Source organism: Schistocerca serialis, chromosome 9 (assembly GCF_023864345.2).
Source record: "Schistocerca serialis cubense isolate TAMUIC-IGC-003099 chromosome 9, iqSchSeri2.2, whole genome shotgun sequence".
NCBI classification, from domain to species: Eukaryota; Metazoa; Arthropoda; class Insecta; order Orthoptera; family Acrididae; genus Schistocerca; species Schistocerca serialis.
In genome coordinates this window covers 147,930,567-147,955,897 of record NC_064646.1, presented here as the reverse complement: position 1 = coordinate 147,955,897, position 25,331 = coordinate 147,930,567, and the positions used below count along the sequence as shown (strand labels likewise).

The 25,331-nt window shown below is 37.8% G+C and overlaps 2 protein-coding genes across 2 annotated transcripts in view; one reads left to right on the top strand and one right to left on the bottom strand.

Annotated features, from left to right (window-relative positions):
• LOC126419089 (low-density lipoprotein receptor-like) overlaps window positions 1-25,331 on the top strand; it is a 76,091-nt gene that overhangs the window by 8,892 nt on the left and 41,868 nt on the right. The window contains exon 2 of the mRNA XM_050086182.1: window positions 15,890-15,997. Within this exon, the coding sequence (XP_049942139.1) occupies window positions 15,890-15,997 (108 nt within the window). The remainder of the gene's footprint in view (window positions 1-15,889; window positions 15,998-25,331) is intronic.
• Window positions 15,080-25,331, bottom strand: part of LOC126419088 (cell cycle checkpoint protein RAD1-like) — a 114,592-nt gene continuing 104,340 nt past the window's right edge. The window contains exon 8 of the mRNA XM_050086179.1: window positions 15,080-16,064. The gene's annotated coding sequence lies outside the window, so the exon portion shown is untranslated. The remainder of the gene's footprint in view (window positions 16,065-25,331) is intronic.

Genomic DNA, 25,331 nt, shown 5'->3' with positions numbered 1-25,331 from the left:
TATAATTTGACAATTCAGAAACTTTGTTTACCAGAAACAGATTAGCTGGCTGTTTTACAAGGAGTTCTTTATAGAGTGGTGGACTGGCTATATATGTAAAATACAGTATTCCATTTGATTCCATGGACGTATCATGGCACTGCATTGAACAGGTTTTTGAATGTTGTGCAGGGGCAGTTGAATTTAGTGAAACTAAACTTCTAATTGTTGTTGTTTATAGGTCCCCCACCTCTGACTTCAGCGTACTTCTACTCAAGCTAGAGAGGGTTCTTGATTCACTTTGTAGGAAGTACCAGAAATTAGTTATATGTGATGACTTCAATATAAATTTTGTATATGATGGTGCAAGAAAAAGGATGTTGGTAGATCTCCTAAATTCATATGATCTGATGCATTTTTTCCAACTAGAGTGCAGGGGAACAGCAGCACAGCTGCAGATAATATTTTTATTCATTCTTCATTACTAGATGGGCATTCTGTTAGTACAATGGTGAATGGCCTTTCAGACCATGATGCACAAATTTTATTACCACTAAAAGGCTTTTGTACTCAAACAAATGTAACATATAATTACAAACTATGTAGGAAAGTTAATCCAACAGCAACAGAGAGTTTTTTAAACCTTGCCAAGGAACAAGAATGGCAGGATGTTTATAGTGCCAATAACATAGATTGTAAATATAATACTTTCCTTAACACATTTCTCATGCTCATTGAGAGTTGCTTTCCATTAGAACATCCAGAATGGGATACTAGCAACAATAGGCAGCCTAGGTGGCTGACAAGTGGGATAGGGATATTACGTAGAGCAAAGCAGGAATTATATCAAAATGCTAGAAGGAGTCACAATCAAGCTACAGTAGCCCATTACAAACAGTATTGTAAAGTGCTTAAAAATGTTATGAGGAAGGCAAAGAGCATGTGTTATGCAAATAGAATAGCTAATTCACAGGACAAAATTGAAACCATATGTTCAGTTGTGAAGGAGGAGTCTGGTCAGCAGCACAAGGTTGATGACATAAAGTCAGTTCCTAGTAAAAATACTTCTGTCACTGATAAGATTTCACTAAGGAAGACACCATGGTTATGTGGGTGGGCCAGGTAATACTATTGACAGGGATCCTGGGTACAGTATAGAGTGTTAACTGGCAAAGATTGCATCAGCATCAAAGCATACTCTCGAGTTTGTATCTGTTCTTGGGGACCACTTCATTTGAACTCTTCTGTCAAGAGAGTTAATTTGGAGTTGGAACGGCTGCTTATGCCGGGAGCAGGGTCACACGTTGGTGTGGTTCCTGTTGATTCTCTCAATAGGTGGGATTATACTAGGCATGGCCTTCACCTCAACAGGAAAGGGAAGGGTAAACTGGCTGGGAAAAATAGCAGGAAAGTTAAAGGGAGGAGGCACTGTCATGAGTGATAAAATACCTGTGGTTATAGGGTTCAGAAAAGACCCTTTTTTAGGGTAAGGAGGACACAAAGAAACCAAATTTTAAGAGAGGTTAGGATTGAGACAAACCTTCAGTTTGAGAAAGAAACCAAAAAATATAATTCTAGCTTATTACATCAGCATAACCAGCTGTTGGTTAACAGTTTTCAACAATCAGCAGAAATTTCGACTCTACCCGATTTTAACTCAGTCAATGTGAAATGTCAGCTATCTCTGTTGCATCAAAATATTTGAGGGCTGAGAAATAAAATTAATGAATTAATTATCTGCATAGCTGAATTAGAGTCCTCAAGCCCAGCTGACATAATCTGCCTCTTTGAACATCATGTGACACCTGGTATAGGATTTCCAAGTGTTACAGGATTTAGGTTACCATCTCACTTTTGTAGAACAGAAATGGACAAAGGAGGAGTTGCCACATTCATCAGGAACCATCATAAATTTAAGAACATAGACATTCATAAATTTTGCCTAGAACAGCATGTGGAAGCGTGTGCAACAGAAGTAGACTTTAACCAAAAATCCTTCATAATATTGAGTGTATATCTAACACCTGCAGGTAACTTTAATCTGTTCATAAACCACCTTGAAGCTGCACGGTTCATTTAAGGGGATACGGAATCGGATTTTGGGTTAAAAAATCGAATTTTTTTTTATTGGCGTATTATATTCTGCCATGTTTCCTCTTTAAAATGACGTATCATACATAGCTCTACTACAATTATAACTATTTTATTTTTATATATTTGTGAGATCGGGTATTGCGCTTTAGTTATACACGTCTCTCGTGGCTGACCATGAACTTTTTGGCAGTACCTTTAAAGTGACATGAATTCAAATATCCCGGTTTCCAGCGACTATTTATACACTAGTTGCCCGAAAATGTTTCTCTCTGGTTTCCTCAAGTTACTCTTTGACTTTGTGGCGGGACTGTTTTGTAAACAGTGTGATATAAGAAAGTAGTTGTTGTTGAGTTATTTCGTATTTAGTGCTTCATTTTTCGCAGTGAAAATGCCTAGAGCTAAAGCAAAAGTATTTAAAAAGCGTGTGAACTGGCAAAAGAAAAGAAATAATGATTCATTAGCAAAGCAAAGCAGTTCATCATCATCACTGTTGGAAAATGTGAATCCACTTATTACTGATTTGCCGAACGAACTTACACCAAATGAAAACAGTGCTTCTCATAAAAAACTAAGAGATTTGGAAGAGAAATATAATTTGCTTGATAGAGGGAATGAAGTTTTTGAACTCATTGATACGAATATATTGTGTGAAGCTCTTGAAAACAGTTTGTGCTGCAAAAAATGTCATGGAAATGTTTCTCTGAAAGTAGAATCCCATGTTGGCCTGGCTGCCCAGTTTAATTTAATATGCACTGTTTGTAAATACAGCTGTAAGTTTCCAAGTTCGGTTTCAGTAACTGTAAATAATGGATACAAGAAAACTGAACTTTATAGTGTAAATATTAGGTTAGTTTATGGATTGCGAGCAATTGGTAAGGGCAAAGCAGCTGGTGATATGCTATGTGGTGTTCTAAATCTTCCAAGTGCACCTTCAAAGTTTGAAGCTTACAATTATGTACTAGGATCTGCAGTTGAAGATGTAGCACAGAAGTCAATGCAGGTTGCTGTGGAAGAAGCAGTGGAAGAAAATGACGGCAGTCGTGACCTCACAGTGGCGTTTGATGGCACGTGGCAGAAAAGGGGCCACACCTCCAACAATGGTGTTGTAACAGCAACTAGTGTTGATACTGGCAAGGTTATTGATGTTGCAATAATGTCTAAATACTGTAGGTGCACAGGCAGGCTGAAAAATGAACACAGTGATGACTGTATTGCTAATTATTATGGTAGTAGTGGTGGCATGGAGGTTGCTGGGGTGAAGAAAATTTTTCATCGCTCTTCACAGTGGTATAATGTTCGCTATGTCAAATATCTGGGAGATGGTGACTCTAAAGCATTCAAAGAAGTTTTGGAAAGCAAACCATATGGGAACAGTGTAAATATAAGCAAACTTGAATGTATAGGACATGTGCAGAAGAGAATGGGTGCCAGGCTGAGAAGGTTAAAATCAGTTATGAAAGGGAAAAAACTAGATGATGGGAAAACCTTGGATGGCAGAGGAAGATTGACTGATTCCATAATAGACCACATTCAGAACTGCTATGGCCTTGCAATCAGGCAAAATACAGGCAATCTTGAAGAAATGAGGAGAGCTATATGGGCTTTATATTTCCACACCGCATCCACGGATGAGCATCCACAACATGGTTTGTGCCCCAAAGGTGAAAACAGCTGGTGTAAATACAATAGGGGACTAACAACAGGAGAGAAATACATTCACCACCACAGTCTACCATCAGCCATCATGGCAGAAATAAAGCCCATTTTCAGAGATCTGGCTGACAGAAGTCTTCTGGTGAAATGTCTTCACGGAAAAACGCAGAACCCCAACGAGTGCTTGAATAGTGTGATATGGCATCGTCTCCCAAAAACAGTGTTTGTCGGAATTAATACACTACATTTTGGTGTGTATGATGCTGTGGCAACCTTCAATCTTGGAAATATAACTAAATGCCAGGTCCTTCAAAAGTTGGGTATGTGTGTTGGTTCCCGTACGGTACGTGCTATGTTCTTTTTAGATCAGCACAGACTAAGGCATGCTGATAATATAATCAAGACATTAGTGAAAAAAGCAAGACAGGTGCAGAGGGGTGCCAAAAGAAGACTTGAAGATGATTATGAAGACTGTGAAGGGGGTATTAGCTACGGATCAGGAATGTTTTAATCTTCTTTCTCCGTTTCCCGTAAGTTTACTTTTTACTTCATCTAGGAACATTATCTCAGGTACTGGTCAACCTAGAAGTCTGAAATTTTTATGACGTAGTGACATAGGTCCCTATTACATACTGAAACAACGATTTTTTAATTACTTGATTTACAAAAGACTTAGGGGTGATAGTCTAGTAAAAAGCGATGGAAAAAATTTACTTAAAAATAAATGTACAATATCTCTGTAAGAAAATACTTTGACAATAAACTGTTGTTTCAGTATTGTTGTAACATATGAATGCACACACAGTAAAATTTTTACCTCTCTGTCTCCAGTAGTTTGTGAGAAAATGTTCCCTATAGTAGGCATATATTAACATTGCGGGGATAGGTGATTCCGTATCCCCTTAACAACCAAGAACAAAGAAATAGTGGTTGCTGGTGACTTCAATGTAGATTTCCTTAAAGACTCCCCCAATAAGAACTTTTCTGAGTTAGTAACACTATCATTCAACTTAATTCCCACAGTAAAGTTCCCCACTAGGGTAGCCAATTGCTCACAAACAGCCACTGATAATATCTTTACAGAAAAGTCCAATGAACAAAATTATATTACAAAACCAATAGTCAATGGCCTCTCAGACTATCGCATACAGTTCCTTCTGTTAAATGCTAATACTGAACGGGATATAAAATTGTTCAATCTGAACTCAAGAGGGTAATCAATAAGCCAAAAACTGATTGTTTTAGAACACTCCTCAGCGACATTCACTGTAGTGATGTTTACAGTGCTCATGGCTTTAATGAAAAATATAACGCTTTTGCTAAAAAAGTGCTTACCTTATTTGAACACTGTTTTTCCCCAAAACTAATCAAGGTTATACAGCAAAGCCATGGTTTACTCAAGGAATAGAGGTATCTTGTAAAACAAAAAGAAAACTGTATCTGTCAATCTGAATGTCAATCTGAAACAGTTCTGATGTTGATGTTATAGCACATTACAAGAAATACTGCAAAATATTAAAGACTGTAATACGGACATCAAAGCAAATATATTACAAGGAAAAGATAGTCATATCAGATAACAAAATAAAGACAATATGGGATATAGTGAAGGAGAAGACCGGTAGAACCAGACATGAAGAGGGACAAATAGCATTAAGAGTAAATGATGCATTGGTGACAGATGTGTATAGTGTTGCAGAACTTTTTATCAAACATTTTATAACTGTTACTGAAAAGATGGGGTTGTCAGGTTCTGTAGATGCTGCTATAGAATACCTCAGACCAGACATTTCAAGTAACTTCCATAATATGAATTTGATGCTCACTACTGCAGCAGAAGTAATGTCCATCATAAAATCTTTAAAATCAAAAACATCTAGTGAGTATGATGAAATATCAACAAAGTTAATTAAAGAATGTGATTCTGAGTTAAGTAATATATTAAGCTATCTGTGTAACCAGTCATTTATCAGTGGAATATTTCCTGAATGGTTGAAATATGCTGAAGTTAAGCTACGGTTTAAGAAGAGAGATAAAGAAACAGCATCAAATTTCTGTCCAGTTTCACTTTTTCCAGCATTTTCAAAAATTTTAGGAAAGATAATGTACAATTGGCTTTATAACCATCTTATCACAAATAACATACTGTCAAAGTCGCAGTTGGGATTTCTAAAGGGTTCTGATATTGAGAAGGCTATCTACATCACAGTGAAAGTGTACTTAATTCATTAGACAAAAAATTGCAGGCAACTGATATATTTTGTGATCTGTCAAAGGCATTTGACCGTGTAAATCACAATATCCTTTTAAGTAAATTCGAATATTATGGTGTAACAGGAAATGCTGCAAAATGGTTCAAATCTTATATCTCTCGCAGGAAACAAAGGATGTTATTAGGTAAGAGACATGTATTAAGCTATCAGGCATCATCCAACTGGGAATTAATTGCATGTGGGGTCTCACAAGGTTCCATCTTAGGGCCCTTACTTTATCTTGTGTATATCAATGACCTTTCATCGGTAACATTACCAGGTGCCAAGTTTGTTTTGTTTGCCGATGATGCAAACATTGCAATAAATAGCAAATCAAGTGTAGTCTTAGGAAGATCAGCTAATAAAATATTTGTGAACATTAATCACTGGTTTCTAGCCAATTCTTTGTCACTAAACTTTGAAAAAACACACTACATGCAGTTCAGAACTTGTAAGGAGTGTCCCACAAGTATATGCCTAACATATGATGACAAGAAGATAGAAGAAGGGGATAGTGTTAAATTCTTGGGATTACAGCTTGATAATAAATTCTATTGGGAGGAGCACACCACAGAACTGCTGAAGCATCTTAACAAATCTCTATTCACAATATGAATTGTGTCAGGCATAGGGGATATAAAAATAAAAAAGCTGGCATACTATGCTTACTGTCATTTCATAATGTCATATGGGATTATTTTTTAGGGTAATTCATCAAGCCAAGCTAAAGTTTTCCAGGCACAAAAATGTGAAATAAGAGTTACATGTGGTGTGAACTCAAGAACATCCTGCAGAAGCCTGTTTAGGGAACTAGCGATACTAACTACTGCTTCCCAATATATTTATGCCTTAATGAAATTTGTCATTAAAAATATGTCACTTTATCAAACCAACAGCTCAATTCATGGAATCAATACTAGAAATAAGAATAATATTCACAAGGATTTAAAGTTACATATTCTTGTACAAAAAGGTGTGCAATCCCTACCCTCTGGCTCCTACCCTTGTAACCGCCCCCGATGTAAAACCTGTCCCATGCACCCTCCCACCACCACCTACTCCAGTCCTGTAACCCGGAAGATGTACACGATCAAAGGCAGAGCCACATGTGAAAGCACCCACGTGATTTGCCAACTGACCTGCCTACACTGTGAAGCTTTCTATGTGGGAATGACCAGCAACAAACTGTCCATTCACATGAATGGACACAGGCAGACAGTGTTTGTTGGTAATGAGGATCACCCTGTGGCTAAACATGCCTTGGTGCACGGCCAGCACATCTTGGCACAGTGTTACACCGTCCGGGTTATCTGGATACTTCCCACTAACACCAACCCGTCAGAACTCCGGAGATGGGAACTTGCCCTTCAGTATATCCTCTCTTCTCGTTATCCGCCAGGCCTCAGCCCAAACTCTTTGCCTTTACAAATGTCTGCTTGTGTCTGTGTATGTGTGGATGGATATGTGTGTGTGTGTGTGTGTGTGTGTGTGTGTGTGTGTGTGTGTGTGTGTGTGTGTGTGTGTGCGAGTGTATACCTGTCCTTTTTTCCCCCTAAGGTAAGTCTTTCCGCTCCCGGGATTGGAATGACTCCTTACCCTCTCCCTTAAAACCCACATCCTTTCGTCTTTCCCTCTCCTTCCCTCTTTCCTGATGAGGCAACAGTTTGTTGCGAAAGCTTGAATTTCGTGTGTATGTTTGTGTTTGTTTGTGTGTCTATCAACCTGCCAGCACTTTCGTTCGGTAAGTCACATCATCTGTGTTTTTAGATATATTTTTCCCACGTGGAATGTTTCCCTCTATTATATTCAATCATTAATTTGAACCCAACAATTACGTTTGTTATTGTCACTGTTGCATTTCGAAATCTTTCCTGTCATCTTATTTTCTCTTTCTTTTTTTGCAAGTAGTTTCACTTTGTATTCACCTTCTCCTCTTTACCGAATCTACCATACAATTTTATCCCACCTATATATACTCAATAATACGTAACCCACTTCCAAACCATAACCAAAAAAAAATTTTTTTCCTGCTTTCAACAATACTGCTGCTACAAAATCCACCGTTTCCAGTTCACAAACAGTTCCTTTCAGCTATTAAACAGTCATTTCAGCCAGTTCCAATAACTTTCGCTTTTTTTCCATTTCCGTTTTTCCTACGTCACTGATCTTTTTTAGCCGCTTCCCACAGGTTTTAACGTCATTAGTTCTTCATCAGACAATTGTTAGCCTTTTTCAAAATCTGCGACCACAAAACCATTACATTTACACGCAGTTTTTTCTAAATATTCCTGGTTGTAATCCTTCTTTCCATCAGTCCCTATACCAGTTCCAAACTGAACTATCCATTGCCCTCACCCACCTAATCCTTCACCTACACATCAACTCAGCCAATGAACACACCCGTCAACTCCTATCCTTAATAAAAATCCTCAATCCTTCCTCTCCCACGTCCACACCGGCTGTTCAGAGCATCCTCCTACAGGCCAATCGCAAATTAGAACAGCATGCCACCATCCACCTCAAAAAACTATCCAATCTTCTGGTTTCCCACCTCCGGAAAGGCAACTCACTCACCCTTCACAACCTTTCCAGCAAACCTCAACCTCCTCTCATTGCACACAGACCCAGTCTCTCCCATCTACTCAATCTCCCACTTCCAGCTCCACTCCCCCCATAACCTCAAAATTCCAATCAACACAATCTGGAACCACAACACCCTAATTCAGTAGTTAACCTTTCCTCCAAACCTCTCTCCCAATCCGAAACCTCTGTCCTATCCAAAGGCCTCACCTTCAGCCCCACTCCCAGATTCAACCAAACAGCCCTTGTCAAAGATTTACTGTCCTACACCCGTACTCTCTGCTGGAAATATCACTTTGCCACGAAGAAAAATGAACCTAATCCTACTCCTAATGGTCCATGTGATTCCATATGTGCACACCTCTCTAGTTAGTAGGTACAATAAAACCTTATTGAATTTTGTTAAGTAGGATTAATATCTAATGCAATTATCAAACAGAGTCAATGGTGTAGCTTCTTGTCATATGAAATATAGAAGTAAAAACTTTGAAGTTAAGATCGGCCACTCTAACTTAATTTTTTTGATGATTGGTTTCAGCAATCTAAGTTGTCATCATCAGATCTATAAAACACATAGTTCTAAATTATAATCATGCTGAGGTCATATATGATAGAGAGTGGTACATATTTACATAACATGGAAATATACAACATGCCTTATGCAAATATGCCTCAACGAATCTCGAGCATTTGTACAACATATCATGTCATTCCAGGAACATGAAGAATGTGATACATCAGCAGGTCAAGAGTAAAATAAAGTTTACATAAAATGTTACACATTGTGCGCTGACTACACAAGCTCATGTTCATACAACAGATAAATGAAGACTGAGATTCAGAAGTCAACAACACAGATATTACGAACTGCCATCAGTTGGCACTGTAGTAGTGAATAGACGGGAATACATCGTAACATATAAAGCATAATGGAGACATTACATCCTAGGAATATACCAACAAATGCAATGCACACATTTTTGTATGTAATTATATAATGCAAGTTATCTAAATCAGAATATATTGGAATAACAAACTTTCTTTTTTCAGAAACCATTATTATTATTATTTATTTTATGGCCTTCATTGGACCACTCTAGTCAAAAATACAAAGTTGTTACACAGGGATACAATTGGGCTCAACAATAACCATTTATAAACCATAATAAAAATTAGTAAAACTTTTTTAATAGAATTAAAATCTTATAAAATTATAAAAGAAAGTGTTGTATTTCAATTTTACTAACTTTCTGCATATATAGTCAGACCATTTATTAGACAAGTACAGTGGAGAAAATATATTATCAGAATTGGTCACTTAGGGATCATGAGAATAAGGTTAGAATAATTATCACATGCACAGAGGCATTCAGTAAATGATTCTTCCTGTGCTCCATATGTGAATGGAACAAGAAGAACCCTAATAACTATTACAACGGGACATACCCTCTGCCATGCATCTCATGGTAGTTTGCAGTATAGATGTAGATGTAGATGCAGAAATAAGCCTGAAGATGGTCACTTAAGGTTTAGGTGCTAAGAATTCAGAGACAATGCCAAAAGTACATGTCATAATATACATAGGTCAGAAAAGGGATCAATTAACTGTTGCACTCTTAAATTACAATCTAAAAATCACTGATAATATAATGTAAATGGATAGATAAAAAAAATCTACTCACGAAGCAGTAGCACATTATATAATCAATAATTGACTATTTTCTCTTGTCTAAAATTATTTTCTCTCATCTAAAAATCACAGTATTCTAGAGCACCAACAGTACAGCATGACATCTAGGTGCTAATATAAACTAGTGCTCAAAGTCTAGGTTTGTATACTAAGCATCTAGAATAAAGCAAGAAGATGCATAATACATAAGTGTACACAATAATTTGCAATACGATGATGTAAGTACAATATCAATGAAACTGTGAATTATATTTTATGCAGATATTACAGAACAAACATCTTTAATACTATAATTTGCATATCAAACAATGGAAAATCCAGGATGGAATGGAACAATATTATGAGAAGGAAAGTTGCTACTCACCATTTAGCGGAGATACTGAGTCACAGATAGACAAAACAAAAAGATTTTCACTCTTAAAGCTTTCAGCCAATGGTCTTTGTCAACAATAGACACACATATGCATGCACACATGCAAATGCAACTCACACACGTGGCTGCAGTCTCAGGCAATGAAACCACGTTTGTGTATTGTTGACAAAGGCCATTGGGTGAAAACTTAAAGTGTGAAAATCTTTTTGTTGTGCCTATCTGCGACTCAGCATCTCCGCTATATGGTGAGTTGCAACTTTCCTTCTATTAGACGAATGGAAAAACTGGTAGAAGCTGACCCCAGGGAAGATCAGTTTGGATTCCGTAGAAATATTGGAACACGTGAGGCAATACTGACCCTACAACTTACCTTAGAAGATAGATTAAGGAAAGGCAAACCTATGTTTCTAGCATTTGTAGACTTAGAGAAAACTTTTGACAATGTTGAGTGGAATGCTCTCTTTCAAATTCTGAAGGTGGCAGGGGTAAAATACAGGGAGTGAAAGGCTATTTGCAATTTGTACAGAAACCATATGGCAGGTATAAGAGTCAAAGGACATGAAAGGGAAGCAGTAGTTGGGAAGGAAGTGAGACAGGGTTGTAGCCTCTCCCCAATGCTATTCGATCTGTATATTGAGCAAGCAGTAAAAGAAACAAAAGAAAAATTCGGAGTAGGTATTGAAATCCATGGAGAAGAAATAAAAGAGGTTCGCCGATGACATTGTAATTCTGTCAGAGACAGCCAAGGACTTGGAAGAGCAGTTGAATGGAATGGACAGTGTCTTGAAAGGAGGATATAAGATGAACATCAACAAAAGCAAAATGAGGACAATGGAATGTAGTCGAATTAAGTAGGGTGATGCTGAGGGAATTAGATCAGGAAATGAGACACCTAAAGTAGTAAACGAGTTTTGCTATTTGGGGAGAAAAATAACTGATGATGGTCAAAGTAGAGAGGATATAAAATGTAGACTGGCAATGGCAAAGAAAGTGTTTCTGAAGTAGAGAAATGTGTTAACGTCGAGTATAGATTTAAGTGTCAGTAAGTCTTTTCTGAAAGTATTTGTATGGAGCGTAGCCATGTATGGAAGTGAAACATGGATAAATAGTTTGGACAAGAAGAGAATAAAAGCTTTCGAAATGTGGTGCTACAGAAGAATCCTAAAGATTAGATCGGTAGATCACATCACTAATGTGGAGGTATTGAATAGATTTGGGGAGAAGAAGAGTTTGTGGCACAACTTGACCAGAAGAAGGGATTGGTTGGTAGGACATGTTCTGAAGCATCAAGGGATCACTAATTTAGCATTGGAGGGCAGCGTGGAGGGTAAAAATCGTAGAGGGAGACCAAGAGATGAATACACTAAACAGATTCAGAAGGATGTAGGTTGCAGTAGGTACTGGGAGATGAAGAAGCTTGCACAGGATAGAGTAGCATGGAGAGCTGCATCAAACCAGTCTCAGGACTGAAGACCACAACAACAGCAACAATATAGTAATTTGCAGATGGTATTTTACGAGTGCAACAATTAATTGTTCCCTAAATATATTATGACATGTACATTCATAACTGTCTCTGTATTCTTATCAACTTAACCTTACGTGATATTCTGTAAGTTTATTCTGTAAGTTCATTCTGACATTACATTTTCTATATTGCACTTGCTGTGTGATTGGTTTGTCTGTATATGCAGAAAATTATTACAACTGATGTACAACACTTTCTTTTATAATTTTATAAACTTTTTAATTATAAAAAAAGTGTTAATAACTTTTATAATGGTTTACAGTCGTATTTATCTGTTGCATGAAAATGAGCTTGTGCAGTCGGTTCAAAATGTTTGACATGTCATGTAAACCTTATTTTATGTTTAAAATGTCAATGTATCATGTTATTCATGCTCCCAGAATGACTTATTATGATGTCACATGATATATTGTTCGGATGATACATATTCATTAAGGTGTATTTGCTTAAGGTATGTTGTACATGTCCGCCGCTTGTGGTCTCGTGGTAGCGTTCTCGCTTCCCGAGCACGGGGTCCCAGGTTCGATTCCCGGCGGGGTCAGGGATTTTTCCTGCCTCGAGATGACTGGGTGTTGTTGTGTCACCTTCATAATCATCATTCATCCCCAATACAGTCGGAGGAAGACAATAGCAAACCACCTCCACTAGGACCTTGCCTAGTAACGTGGTGCGGGTCTCTCGGGTCGTTCCCCTACGCTCTGTAAAGAAGTATGTGACTTCATCATCATCATCATCATCATCATGTTGTACATATCCATGCTATGTAAATATGTGTCACACCCTAATGTATATCTGACCTCATTATGATTATTATTTCAGTCTGTATGGCTCACAGATTGCAAAATTACAGTTAGTGATCTTGGCTGCTGAAGTTTTTACTTCTTTATTTCACACTATTCTGGACTGCCCCCATACTTGAGTAACATCAAGTTACTTCTTGTAACAGCTGAAATCCATTATAAATGCTACTCAATTTTTTAAAATACTGCAGATAATTTCTGCAATTCTTTAAAGCCTTATTAGTGCCAAGTATGCTGCCATATCGAAGTGCATTTCAGTAAGGGAGAATTTGTGACACTCAGTCATCGTTTTCACTGTAACAGGATAAATACAAGGTGTGGCAATAAAGAAACCGCACTCATGCTGTAACTCTCTATTTAAAAAACTTGCACAACTGAAATGTAGCCACCTTCAGTATAGTCCCCTCCCTGATACCTGCACCTCTCCATGAAAATTTTCCACTTTTGGAAGCAGTGCTGTAAGTCTCATTTTATGCCATTGAGGAGGCTCATCACTTTTTTCTTCACTGCATCCATGGACTCAAACCTGGTTCCTTTAAGTGCAGAATTGGGAAGAGAAAGAAGCTGCATGAATACAGCTGAATACAGCAGATGTTCCATCACTGGAATGTCATTTTTTGCCAAAAACCGCTTCACGGACATTGCGTTATGGGCTGGCATGTTGTCCTGATGAAGAACCCATGAGATATTTGTCCACGGATCTGACCTCCTTCATTGCACACGTTCAGGAAAGGTCTTCAGAACAGTTACATAAAAAGATTGACTGACAGTCTGACATTCAGGCATCAAATCAGTGTCAATAACATTTCGAATATTGAAGAAAATAATCATCATTGCTTTGAATTTTGATTTGATCATGTGTGCTTTCATCTTCCTAGGAAATTGAGGGCTCTACCAATGCATGGATTACACAGGCCAATGATGGAAAAACTTTTTTGCTGAAAATACCTTATTGTTATGTTTTTTAAGGTGGCAAATCCAAATATGATACTTAAAAAACTGTACCACCCATCATGTCTTCACATTTTACACTTAAATTTATTAAATTAAGCGTTTTAAAAAATTTAACAGCTTTTATATAGTTAAAATAATTTAAAAAGGAGGAGTAATTAATATAGATAACATTGGTAGAACTGCTGAAAAACATTTTCTGGCAAAAAAAGGTGGATTCTACTTTTGTGTTAACAGATGGTGTTTTGTTTACAGTCAACCTAACCTCACTTTCTCGTTTCCTGTACATGTTCTCAGTACAATGTCTAATCGTGGTTGTAAAAACTCTGCTGACAGTTTTTGTTATATTTGTGGTGAATTTGTAATTAAAAAACACCAAATAAACATTACAGACTTTGTGAAAAAGGTTTATCTAGCATACTTTGGATCTAAACTTGGTGATAAAGATAAATCTTGGGTGCCACATAAGGTACTGATGTTTGATGTTAACTTTGAATCCACAATGAGCTTAAATGAGAAAGAAGCATGGGTATCATTCAAGCAAGTCATTACAAAGTTCTTAGGACATGAAAAAGACCCAGAATATATTTCTATTATAGCTACAATGTTAAAGAAATTTAAAGTTTGAGGATGTTTAATGAGCCTGAAGGTTCACTTTTTGGAACATTCACCTTGATTACTTCCCGGACAATACTATAGATGTTAGTGAGGAGCAAGGAGAGTGTTTTCACCAGGATATAAAAGTGACAGAAAAACACTACAAAGGCCACTGGAACACCAACGTGATGGGGGACTACTGTTGGTCACTTCACCGAGAAGTTCAGCAAGCGACTCATCATAGAAAAAGCTACACAAGAAGCTTTTTTTTTAAAAAAAAAGAGAGAGAGAGAGAATACAAACCAATTCCAGCCGACAAGTGAAACCTCTATTAACACATATTGTTTTAAGTAGCTTAATGTAAATAAAAACCATGCTTATGTTGTAACAAAACATTTCTTTAATTTCCCCATTTAACGTATAGCATAGGATTTTTATATTATATAATAAAAAGCATATTGCTCAAAAACTATGGGTAATATAAAAACCTAAGGCTAGATTTGGATTCAGCTCATAAAAGTTTACAAAGATCAGCTATCAAAGTAAAAAAAAGTTTTAAAAAAATTTTTTTTCGTTGGCCTGTGTTATCAATTAGTCTATAGATTGTATTGGAAAATCCGTGTTCCATCACATATAATTACTTTGCTGAGACAATCAGGGGCATTTTCAATGTTTTCAGCAGTAGCAGCACAGCCATCCACTTGATGTTGCTTTTGCTCATTTGTGAGGGTTCTTGGCACCATTTTAGCACACATCATTGTCAAACCAAGATCATCGTGCAAAATCTAATCATTTTTGTATTGGTGCAGTCAAGTTCTAAAATTGCTTGATTGCTCAGGCCACATTTTTTAACCATTCTGCTGACCTTCACCACATTCTCTTCAGTTTTTGAAGTGGCAGGATGGCCCAATTTCGGATCATCTTCAACATCTTTCCTGTCACCCTTGTTGAACATCATAACCCACTCAAAAATTTGCATATGAGAGAGATGCTGATCACCATAAACTTGTTTCAGCAAACTGTAAGTTCGGAGGTGAATTTTACAAGTTGTGTGAGGAATTTAATGTTAACAGATTGTTCCACTTTAGAGCATAGCATACTTCCGATGGAGCTCAGACATATGACCCGTTTTTAAGAAGGCTAACAGCCAGACTAACCACCATAGCGGCATGAAATTTTGTACGCATGTCAGGAAGAGTTCCAAGGTCATCCCCCCACTCTTCTCTTAGTCATCAATGAAGCTGGAAAGGTGCACAACAACCAGTTCGGTTTCTCTATTGGCGTACCTCGTATTTACTATTTTACTGTTGTCCAGCACTTTTGTACACTCTTATCTTTATAAACAATTGTTATGGTAGTAAAAGTCTTAGTGTCTTCACATTTCTGTAACAGCTCCTAGTATCCTGTCTACACACTGGCTGATATTTCCAATGCAGTACTCAGCAATAACAAAAAATGGCACTCAAGGTAAAATTGGAGCTTCAGCAATCAAGTTTGTTGGTAAGTTCTTGTGAACCTCCTGATTTTTTTATCCAATTTATGATTCTGCATGTAACTGGTAGAGCATCTGATTACAGAAATTCAAGAAGTTGTACTGACAAAACAAACATACAGTGCATTTTCAACATTCTACTCATAGTTCCTTAATCATTGAGCCTGATCATTTCACACAACTGCATATGTATTCTACCAACAATACTAACAGAAACTTCATGATGGAACAATAAAGAAACGATTAATGGGAAGTGGTGCAAAACACACTAAAATATGTTATAACTGTATTAGCTAATACTGTTTTGCTGATATAAGTACTATCTTGTATGCGGCTGTTGCAACACTGAGCCGGCCGGTGTGGCCGAGCGGTTCTAGGCACTTCAGTCTGGAACCGCGCGACCGCTACGGTCGCAGGTTCAAATCCTGCCTCAGGCATGGATGTGTGTGATGTCCGTAGGTTAGTTAGGTTTAAGTAGTTCTATGTTCTAGGGGACTGATGATCTCAGATGTTAAGTCCCATAGTGCTCAGAGCCATTTGAACCATTTTGAACCATTGCAACACTGATTATGGACAATAGCCTGAGCAGATGGCTGTGGAGAGAGATGAAAGACTTGGAGCAGCTAGGAGAAGGGAAGTTATATATGGCATGGAGGATATAGTATAAAGAGGTAGGAAAGGGGGAAGACATATTTTCCACAGCAGTTAGAAAATGTCAGTTACTTCTGGTAACAATCATAAAATTTAGACCTACAGTACAAAATAGAGGGTAAAAAAGACAGAGAAATAGTGGTAGGAGAATATAATACAGAGAGAGGATGTTAATGAGGTGAAACATTACTGTAGGGAAAAGGTTAGGGCAAAAGAGTGAGAAATGACTTAACGTTTAAGGGAACAAGCAGAGGTTCAGATCAGGAAATTTTGAGAATGAAAGATAACAGGAGAGACATGCCAGGGTCAGAGTCCAGATGCCTTGGCCCTTGACCCAGCTGTTGAAGTCACTGTTGCTGTGGTTCCAGCTTGTTCATCAGTTGAGTAGTTGAAATTGTGATTGGCCACAGCCTACCCATTTATACAAGTATTCAACTGATTAATTATCATGCCTATGTAGAACACTGCACAGTAATTAGTACATGACATGAATGTCTAAAATTAGCAAGAGTTTACATAATCTCAAAATTCTGGGCAGATGTCAGTGCAATTGCTTTTAAAAATTTCCATAACAAATTTCATCTCAAAATCTAGTAGGAAATCCAAAGAAGTTCTGTCAAGAGAAAATCATTACTTTCATTCCATGATAGTAATGGTAGTGTCACGGATGATACAACCACTAAGCACAGTTATTAAACATCATTTTCTGACATTTCAAACAATGGAAACTCCAGGTAGGAAAATCAACAATGTAGTACAAGGTAGATTGCTACTTACCATAGAGGAGATATGTTAAGTTGCAAACATACAATTGTCATTTAATTGTGCATGTTTGTAACTTAATGCATCTCCTTTACAGTAAGTAGAAATCTATCTTTTCCCACATTGTTGATTTTCTGAATTTTTTCACCAAAGAAGTTCAAGGACTTGAATCAAGGACAACTGTGAACCTGATTAATTCAAAAGCAGATCACTTTGTACAGTGAAGGCAACTCATGTTACTTAATAAAGAAAAGTCTTCTGGTCGAGACTATATACCCCTTAGATCCTTTCAAAATGTGCTGGCAAAATAACTCTATTTTTAGGAATGATATACAAACTGCCCAGTCAATGAAAGATGCATGCCAAAGGCTGGAAAGTTTCACAGGAGATACCAGTATACAATAGTGTAGTGTAATTGGATGGATTAAAAATTTACTCACAAAGTGGCAGCAGGAGAATACACAAATAAACCTATTTGAATCTGCAATGTTTGGAGCCGGTGACTCCTTCTGGCAAAAAGGTTGAAGGGAAAGGAAGATGAGTGAAGGAAAGGACTGGTGAAGTTTAAGAAATGGGGAGAGTTCATAAAAATTGACCAGAGCCCTAGGTCAGGGAAGACTTACCAGATGGGATGAGAAGGAAAGACTGATTGTTGGGGACTGCAGTGGGCAAGATCTGAAAAACTGAACACTTAAATATGGAAGATAGGGTAATATGCAAGACAGAGATTACTGCCAAAACACTGTGCACCATTAATAAGAGCAGAAAGCTAATTGCATTGCATGTGGCAGAGGTGGGAGGGGCCACAGAAGAATAGATAGGTTAGAAAATTAAGGATGCAGAAAACTAAAAGAGGGTGAAGAAAATTTTCCCTGCCCCTCTCACCTCTATCACATACAATGTGTTCTATTCTTTTCTAGAGGAGTGAGACTTGCTGAAGGCAGACATACATCTTAGAATAACAACTGTTTATCACAAGAACTAAGCTAAATACAACTTCTGAGAACAATGTGTACAAAATTTGAGAACAGCAATCTATTTGGACACAGGGAAAATTAACAATGACACAGTCCCATAAGGGTGGTAACTCATAGGCAGTCTCCTGATGAGTTGGAGGTGCTGTGACAACACAGTATTATCAGGATGAGAGCTCGTAGGCAGTTTGCTGGTAACAACATGGTCCCAAAAGATGATGAGCTTGTGGGTAGTCACAACAATTATTGCATAGCAGTGCCCTTGGAGTGGCTGGTGGAACTGCAAGGTCAGATGTGGTTCAGGATGAGGGCAGCCTGGCATCTTGCTGGACAGCAAAGTGGCAACAGCAAGCAGTGTCCATAGCAGAGACTTGAGGTGGCTGTTGGTTGCTCAGAGATCAGGACATAACTGGCTTCCCATGGGCAGAGTGCCAACTTAAGTACATGATTGTTGAAGGATTCATGGATGATATCACGTGAGCATGTGACTATGCAAATTAGTGCCTGCGGCTGCAGTGGTGTGTGTTGCAATTCGCACACCATGTAGTGGCAAGACTGGCATCCCCAATGCTGTGGCAACTGCGGGAGGCTTGACTGTATGCAGTAACTTGCCTCGTCTGTTTACAGATAACCTTCTAGGTGTGGCAGGGGTCATACCTGGCCTGTGAAACATACACATAAATGTGGTGGCCAGAATATGCAGGAGACAGTCCTGCACATTCAACACAATGCACTCAGCTTTCTGCTCTTATAAACTCATGAATGATGTTTTAACAGTAAACTCTGTCTTGCATAGTACCCTATCTTCCACCTTTAAGGGCTCAGGTTTTCAAGTCATGTCCAATGCAGTCCCTATCAATCAGTCTTTCCTTCTCATCCGGTCCGGTAAGTCTCCCCTGACCACAGGTTCTGGACGACGTTTCTGAACTCTCCCCATTCCTAAACCTTACCAGTGCTTTTCCTTCACCCCTCTTTCCTTCCCTTCAACCCTTCTATCAGGAGGAGGAAATCACTAACTCCAAAAGACTGCAAATTTAAATACCTTCGTATGTGTATTCTCCTACCGCTGCTTGGTGAATAGATATTTATCCATCCAATTACATTATATTTTCATCAATATTGTTGTTGTTGTTGTGGTCTTCAGTCCTGAGACTGGTTTGATGCAGCTCTCCATGCTACTCTATCCTGTGCAAGCTTTTTCATCTCCCAGTACCTACTGCAGCCTACATCCTTCTGAATCTGCTTAGTGTATTCATCTCTTGGTCTCCCTCTACGATTTCTACCCTCCATGCTGCCCTCCAATGCTAAATTGGTGATCCCTTGATGCCTCAGGACATGTCCTACCAACCGATCCCTTCTTCTAGTCAAGTTGTGCCACAAACTTCTCTTCTCCCCAATCCTATTCAACACCTCCTCATTAGTTATGTGATTTACCCACATTCAACATTCTTCTGTAGCACCACATTTCGAAAGCTTCTATTCTGTTCTTGTCCAAACTATTTATTGTCCATGTTTCACTTCCATACATGGCTACACTCCATAAAAATAGTTTCAGAAACGACTTCCTGTCACTTAAATCTATACTCGATGTTAACAAATTTCTCTTCTTCAGAAACGCTTTCCTTGCCATTGCCAGTCTACATTTTATACCCTCTCTACTTCGACCATCATCAGTTATTTTGCTCCCCAAATAGCAAAACTCGTTTACTACTTTAAGTGTCTCATTTCCTAATCTAATTCCCTCAGCATCACCCGACTTAATTCGACTACATTCCATTATCCTTGTTTTGCTTTTGTTGATGTTCATCTTATGTCCTCCTTTCAAGACACTGTCCATTCCATTCAACTGCTCTTCCAAGTCCTTGGCTGTCTCTGACAGAATTACAATGTCATCGGCGAACCTCAAAGTTTTTATTTCTTCTCCCTGGACTTTAATACCTACTCCAAATTTTTCTTTTGTTTCCTTTACTGCTTGCTCAATATACAGATTGAATAACATCGGGGAGAGGCTACAACCCTGTCTCACTCCCTTCCCAACCACTGTTTCCCTTTCATGCCCCTCGACTCTTATAACTGCCATCTGATTTCTGTACAAATTGTAAATAGCCTTTCACTCCTTGTATTTTACCCCTGCCACCTTAAGAATTTGAAAGAGAGTATTCCAGTCAACATTGTCAAAAGCTTTCTCTAAGTCTACAAATGCTAGAAATGTAGGTTTGCCTTTCCTTAATCTATTTTCTAAGATAAGTCGTAAGGTCAGTATTGCCTCAATACAAGAATGGAAAAAATCAGTTTGCAATATTCTATATCTATCTCATTAGCATTGGTTTATCATAGGATACCTCAATGAAAATAGTCTACTTACTCACAACCATTGGAGTTTCAGAAAATATTGTTCTTGTGAAACACAAATGAAAATGGTAGTAATGAGATTTACAGACAAGGGATCTCAGTCTGATGCCATATTCCTATGATTTCCAGAAGGCCTCACAAGTACATTCTAATCAAATTGCATGCCTAGAGATATCATCTCAGTTTTGTGAATGGATTCATTATTTACGATAATGTTGGAAGCTGAAGAAGTGAATTAAAATTTGTGCTGCAGCTGTGACTCGAACCCGGGTCCTCTTGCTTACTAGGCAGATATGCTGACAATTACACCACCACAGCGTTATGGTCAACACAGCTGCATGAACTACCCACGTCAAATACCCTCCCCAACACAAACTCCAATTCACATCTCCCCTCATATTATCACTATTACCAGGGCTCTCCGACATTGGAATTGCACCCCAGCATTGGACATAATGGGGAAGTGCTGTACTACATGTTATCGTATAGATCTTAAATTAAATGGTCAGCATATCTGACTAGTAAGCAAGAAGACCCAGGTTCGATTCACAGCTGCAGCACAAATTTTAATTCACTTCTTCAGCTTCCAAAGTTATCGTAGATAAATTAGAGGCTTAAATGTCTCAGGGAAAATTTAATTTAAGTATATCTGCCCAGTAAGCAAGAGGACCAGGGTTTGAGGCACAGCTGCAGCACAAATTTTAATTCACTTCTTCAGCTTCCAACATTATCATAGATAAATTGGTGACTTAAATGTCTCAGGGAAAATTTAGCTTAAGGATTCATTATTTCTTGTCAAAAAGGTCACAGTTTACAGTAGTTGACATAAACTCACCTATTGAAATTACAGCTACATCTGGCATTTCCAAAGGAAGTCTCACAGACCCATTTTTGTTCTTGTTTTATATAAATGATTAGAAGGCACTCTGAATGGCCTTCTTAAATTGTTTGCAAATGATGCTGTCATGGCAGTTGCTCATTAACAATAAAAAATGTGATATTTTACAGGTAAAGTCTAGGAGAGTTCATTGGACTTCTGTTACATGATAAATGACACAACTTTTGAAGTTATTTATTCAGCAAAACTAAGTAAAGAATAGAATTGTTAAGATATTGCTTGGAAGTGTTGTCTTGTGTCCTCTGCCAAGCACTTATAGATTCAGATTCTTCATCTGCCATTGACCACATGTACTGGAATACACTTTACATTGATGACATGATACAACAGCCACTACATTAATTAATGTCCACATTATATCTTCAAATTATTTATTCTACATTAATCAGCTGTACAGAACTGTAACCATAATCTTAAAACTCATTTTCTACACTACTATTATCCAAGAAGTCTCTTAAACTGTGGAATGGCTTGTCTGTTAACTAGTTATACAATTTAGTTGTACAACTGAGAGGTATTTAGATTTCAGAATGTGGCAGTTTATTAAAAAATTTCAAAAAGTTCACTTTGTGAGAGTTGCTTTTCTTGTCAGATTATGTTTAGGAATGTCAGTACTCTTTTTGTTTCTGGTGTGATGACAGTGTACATTCTCTCTGGTGCTAAACTCTGATATGTTGTTTTAGTATATATCAACGATGCATAGATATTAAGATTGATCATTGTTAATATTTTCATCTTAGTAAATAAAGAACAGCATTACTCCCTTGGACCAACCTTACACATTATTCGTAGCACCGTTTTCTGAATCAGTAGTACGTTACTGACATGACACGAGTGACCCCACAGCAACAGCCCACAAGATATGTGAGACTGAAAAATTCCAAAGTAAACTGACCCAAGATATTTATTATTCACTAGATCAGCTAAGTTCTGTGTGAGATAGGACATCCATGATATCTTTCTGCAGACATGATTAATGTGGAATTGTCAGTTTACTTTGGAAACAATATGCATTTCAAGCAGTTTTTCAATTTCTATGTCTTTAGCTAGTTCCAATTGCAGATGCTGAGTGTTCTCTGGATTACACAGTAGTCTGCTAGATGAGAACCAGTGTTTAGTGTCAAGAAGACAGTGTCCTGTGAATTCTGGCATAGCCTTGTCAATCTTGATCTGTGACGATTAAAGTTGCATCATCTGTATGGAACATAATTCACTGAAACTCCAAATAATGTGGCAAATTGTTAATTACAACAACAATGAAAAATGGTCCACAGACAGAGCCCTGAGGTACACCAGATGTGACTTTCTATAAGGAAGAATTGATACCAATTGTCTTCTGTAATTTCAATAATAATTAATTCTCTCTAATACTGTATTATTTATCCCATAATATTGTAGTTTTACTAGTAAAATATCAAAGGGGATACAGTCAAGTACTTTACTCAAATCACATAGCTCAAGAGTGAACATATTCGTATTTTCAAATCAGTTAATATCTGATTTCAATTTCAAGGACTGCAGCAGTGGTATTTTTTCCTTGTCGAAAACCATGTGAATTGTGGAGTAATCGTGTAGTTGTACGTAAGTATCTTCTTACATTGCCCTACCTTTGATTGGATAGAAAATGCCTGCAGTTGAACCATACTAGGAGTTTGTAGACGGGTTCATCGTATAGGACAGATCTTTAACTGGGATTGTGGACAATAAAATAACTCATAGCATACAGGATATATAACAGGGGATATTGAATTTATACAGAGAAGGGCAGCACAAATGGTCACAGGCTTGTTTGAATCAAAAGAGAATGTCACAGAGATGCTGAAGAAACTGAACTAGCAGACACTTGAATCACATTCGGGAGAACGACGGTTCAATCCTGCATCCAGCCAACCTGATTTAGGTTTTCTGTGATTTTCCTAAAATCGCTCCAGTCAAATGCCGGGATGGTTCCTTTGAAAGGGTGCGGCTGACTTCCTTCACCGTCCTTCACTAATCTGATGAGACCAATGACCTTGTTGCCTGGTCTCCTCCCCCAAACAACCCCCCAGACACTTGAAGTTATGCACAAACTATTCTGAGAAAGCTTACTTATGAAGTTTCAGTAAATGGCTTTAAATCATGATTCTAGGGATATACTATAACCCCCTGCATGTCACTCCCATAGGAATTGTGAAGTTAAGATTAGATTAGATTAGATTAATTACAGCATGCACAGAGCTTTTAAACAATTATTCTTTCAGCACTCCACATGTGAATGAAAAGGAGACAAACCCCAATAATTGTTACAATGGGAAGTACCCTCTGCCATGTTCTTCACAGTGGTTTCCATTGTGTGGATGTATATGTAGGATTGAAAGCATCAGTGGCATAAAGATGGAGTTGGATACTGCATAGTTTGGATGAACAACAGAATACCACTTTGAGAGAGAGTAGGTAGCCAATACCCTGATGAAAGATGTTGCTGAGATTTTCAAAAACTGATTGATAATAATTATTGGTGCAAAGGGGCCATTTAGTAGATGACAAGTTTACAGAGGCTCGATGGTAAAAGATGCCATGAAACTGTCAACCACTAAATTGTTGAAACATTGAAATTACTTTTCTGTCCATTGTTATTAGTGATTTCAATCAAAATGCCCATCATCAGATTGCTGCCTTTCATAGATATACTGCAGCTACCTGATAATAGATGTTTTTTGCAAAATCTATAATGCCAAGGAACAGTAAAGTGAGTTAAATGAGTCAACAGTTTATTGGTAGGTAGCAGTCTCATAACTTATGTTATCAGCATATTCACATAGTGGAAAAATTACTAAAGGATAATGTCATGGTTCCCAATCACAGATTAAAACACTATGCATGATAACCTATACCAAATGAAATAGAAGAAATTTCATGACATTGAATTAATACTGCTAGCAAGAAAACTGCACTTTATCATTGTGAAGAAATAGTGTCATGGAATAAAATAATTTTTAAGTACTGCCTTGATAGAATAATACACAGAATATGTTATGGAACATGTAATTCACATAAATTTTTGTTTCTAAGGTTATTTATATGTATTACTTACCTCTTAAGAAATATTTAAATAATTACATTACATAATATACAGTTTAATCAGTTTTTGAAAACACAATGTAACTGGATAGACAAAAAAATCTCCTCACCAACTGGTGGCATGAGAACACACATGCAAAAGGTATTATGTATGCGAGGTACTTTCAGATGTGGCATACTGATAATAATGGAGACTCTTCCTGTCTTTCCTCTCATCCTGTCTGGTAAGTCTCCCCTGACCCAGGGTTATGGGTCACTTTTCTGAACTCTACCCCTTTCCCTAAACCTCATAAGCCCTTCTCCTTCACCCCTCTTCCTTCCCATTTCACCCTTCTGCCAGAAGGAGGTGGCACTGGCTCCAAAAGCTTGCATATGTAATACCTTTTTACAAGTGTGTTCTCCTGCTGCCACTTAGTGAGTAGATTTCTTATCTATCCAGTTACATTATACACAGTTTCTTACTGAATTTGTGAAATAGAATACATTGCTTCTCACTACACAGAGGAGGCACTGAGCATTACATAGGCATATCTGAACTAAACCAAACTCCATCCGAACACACCTCAGAAGGTCCCATGGTACCAACTGACTGCTTTCTCATCCTCAGCTGACTGGCATAAATGGATGCAGATATGGAGGGGCATA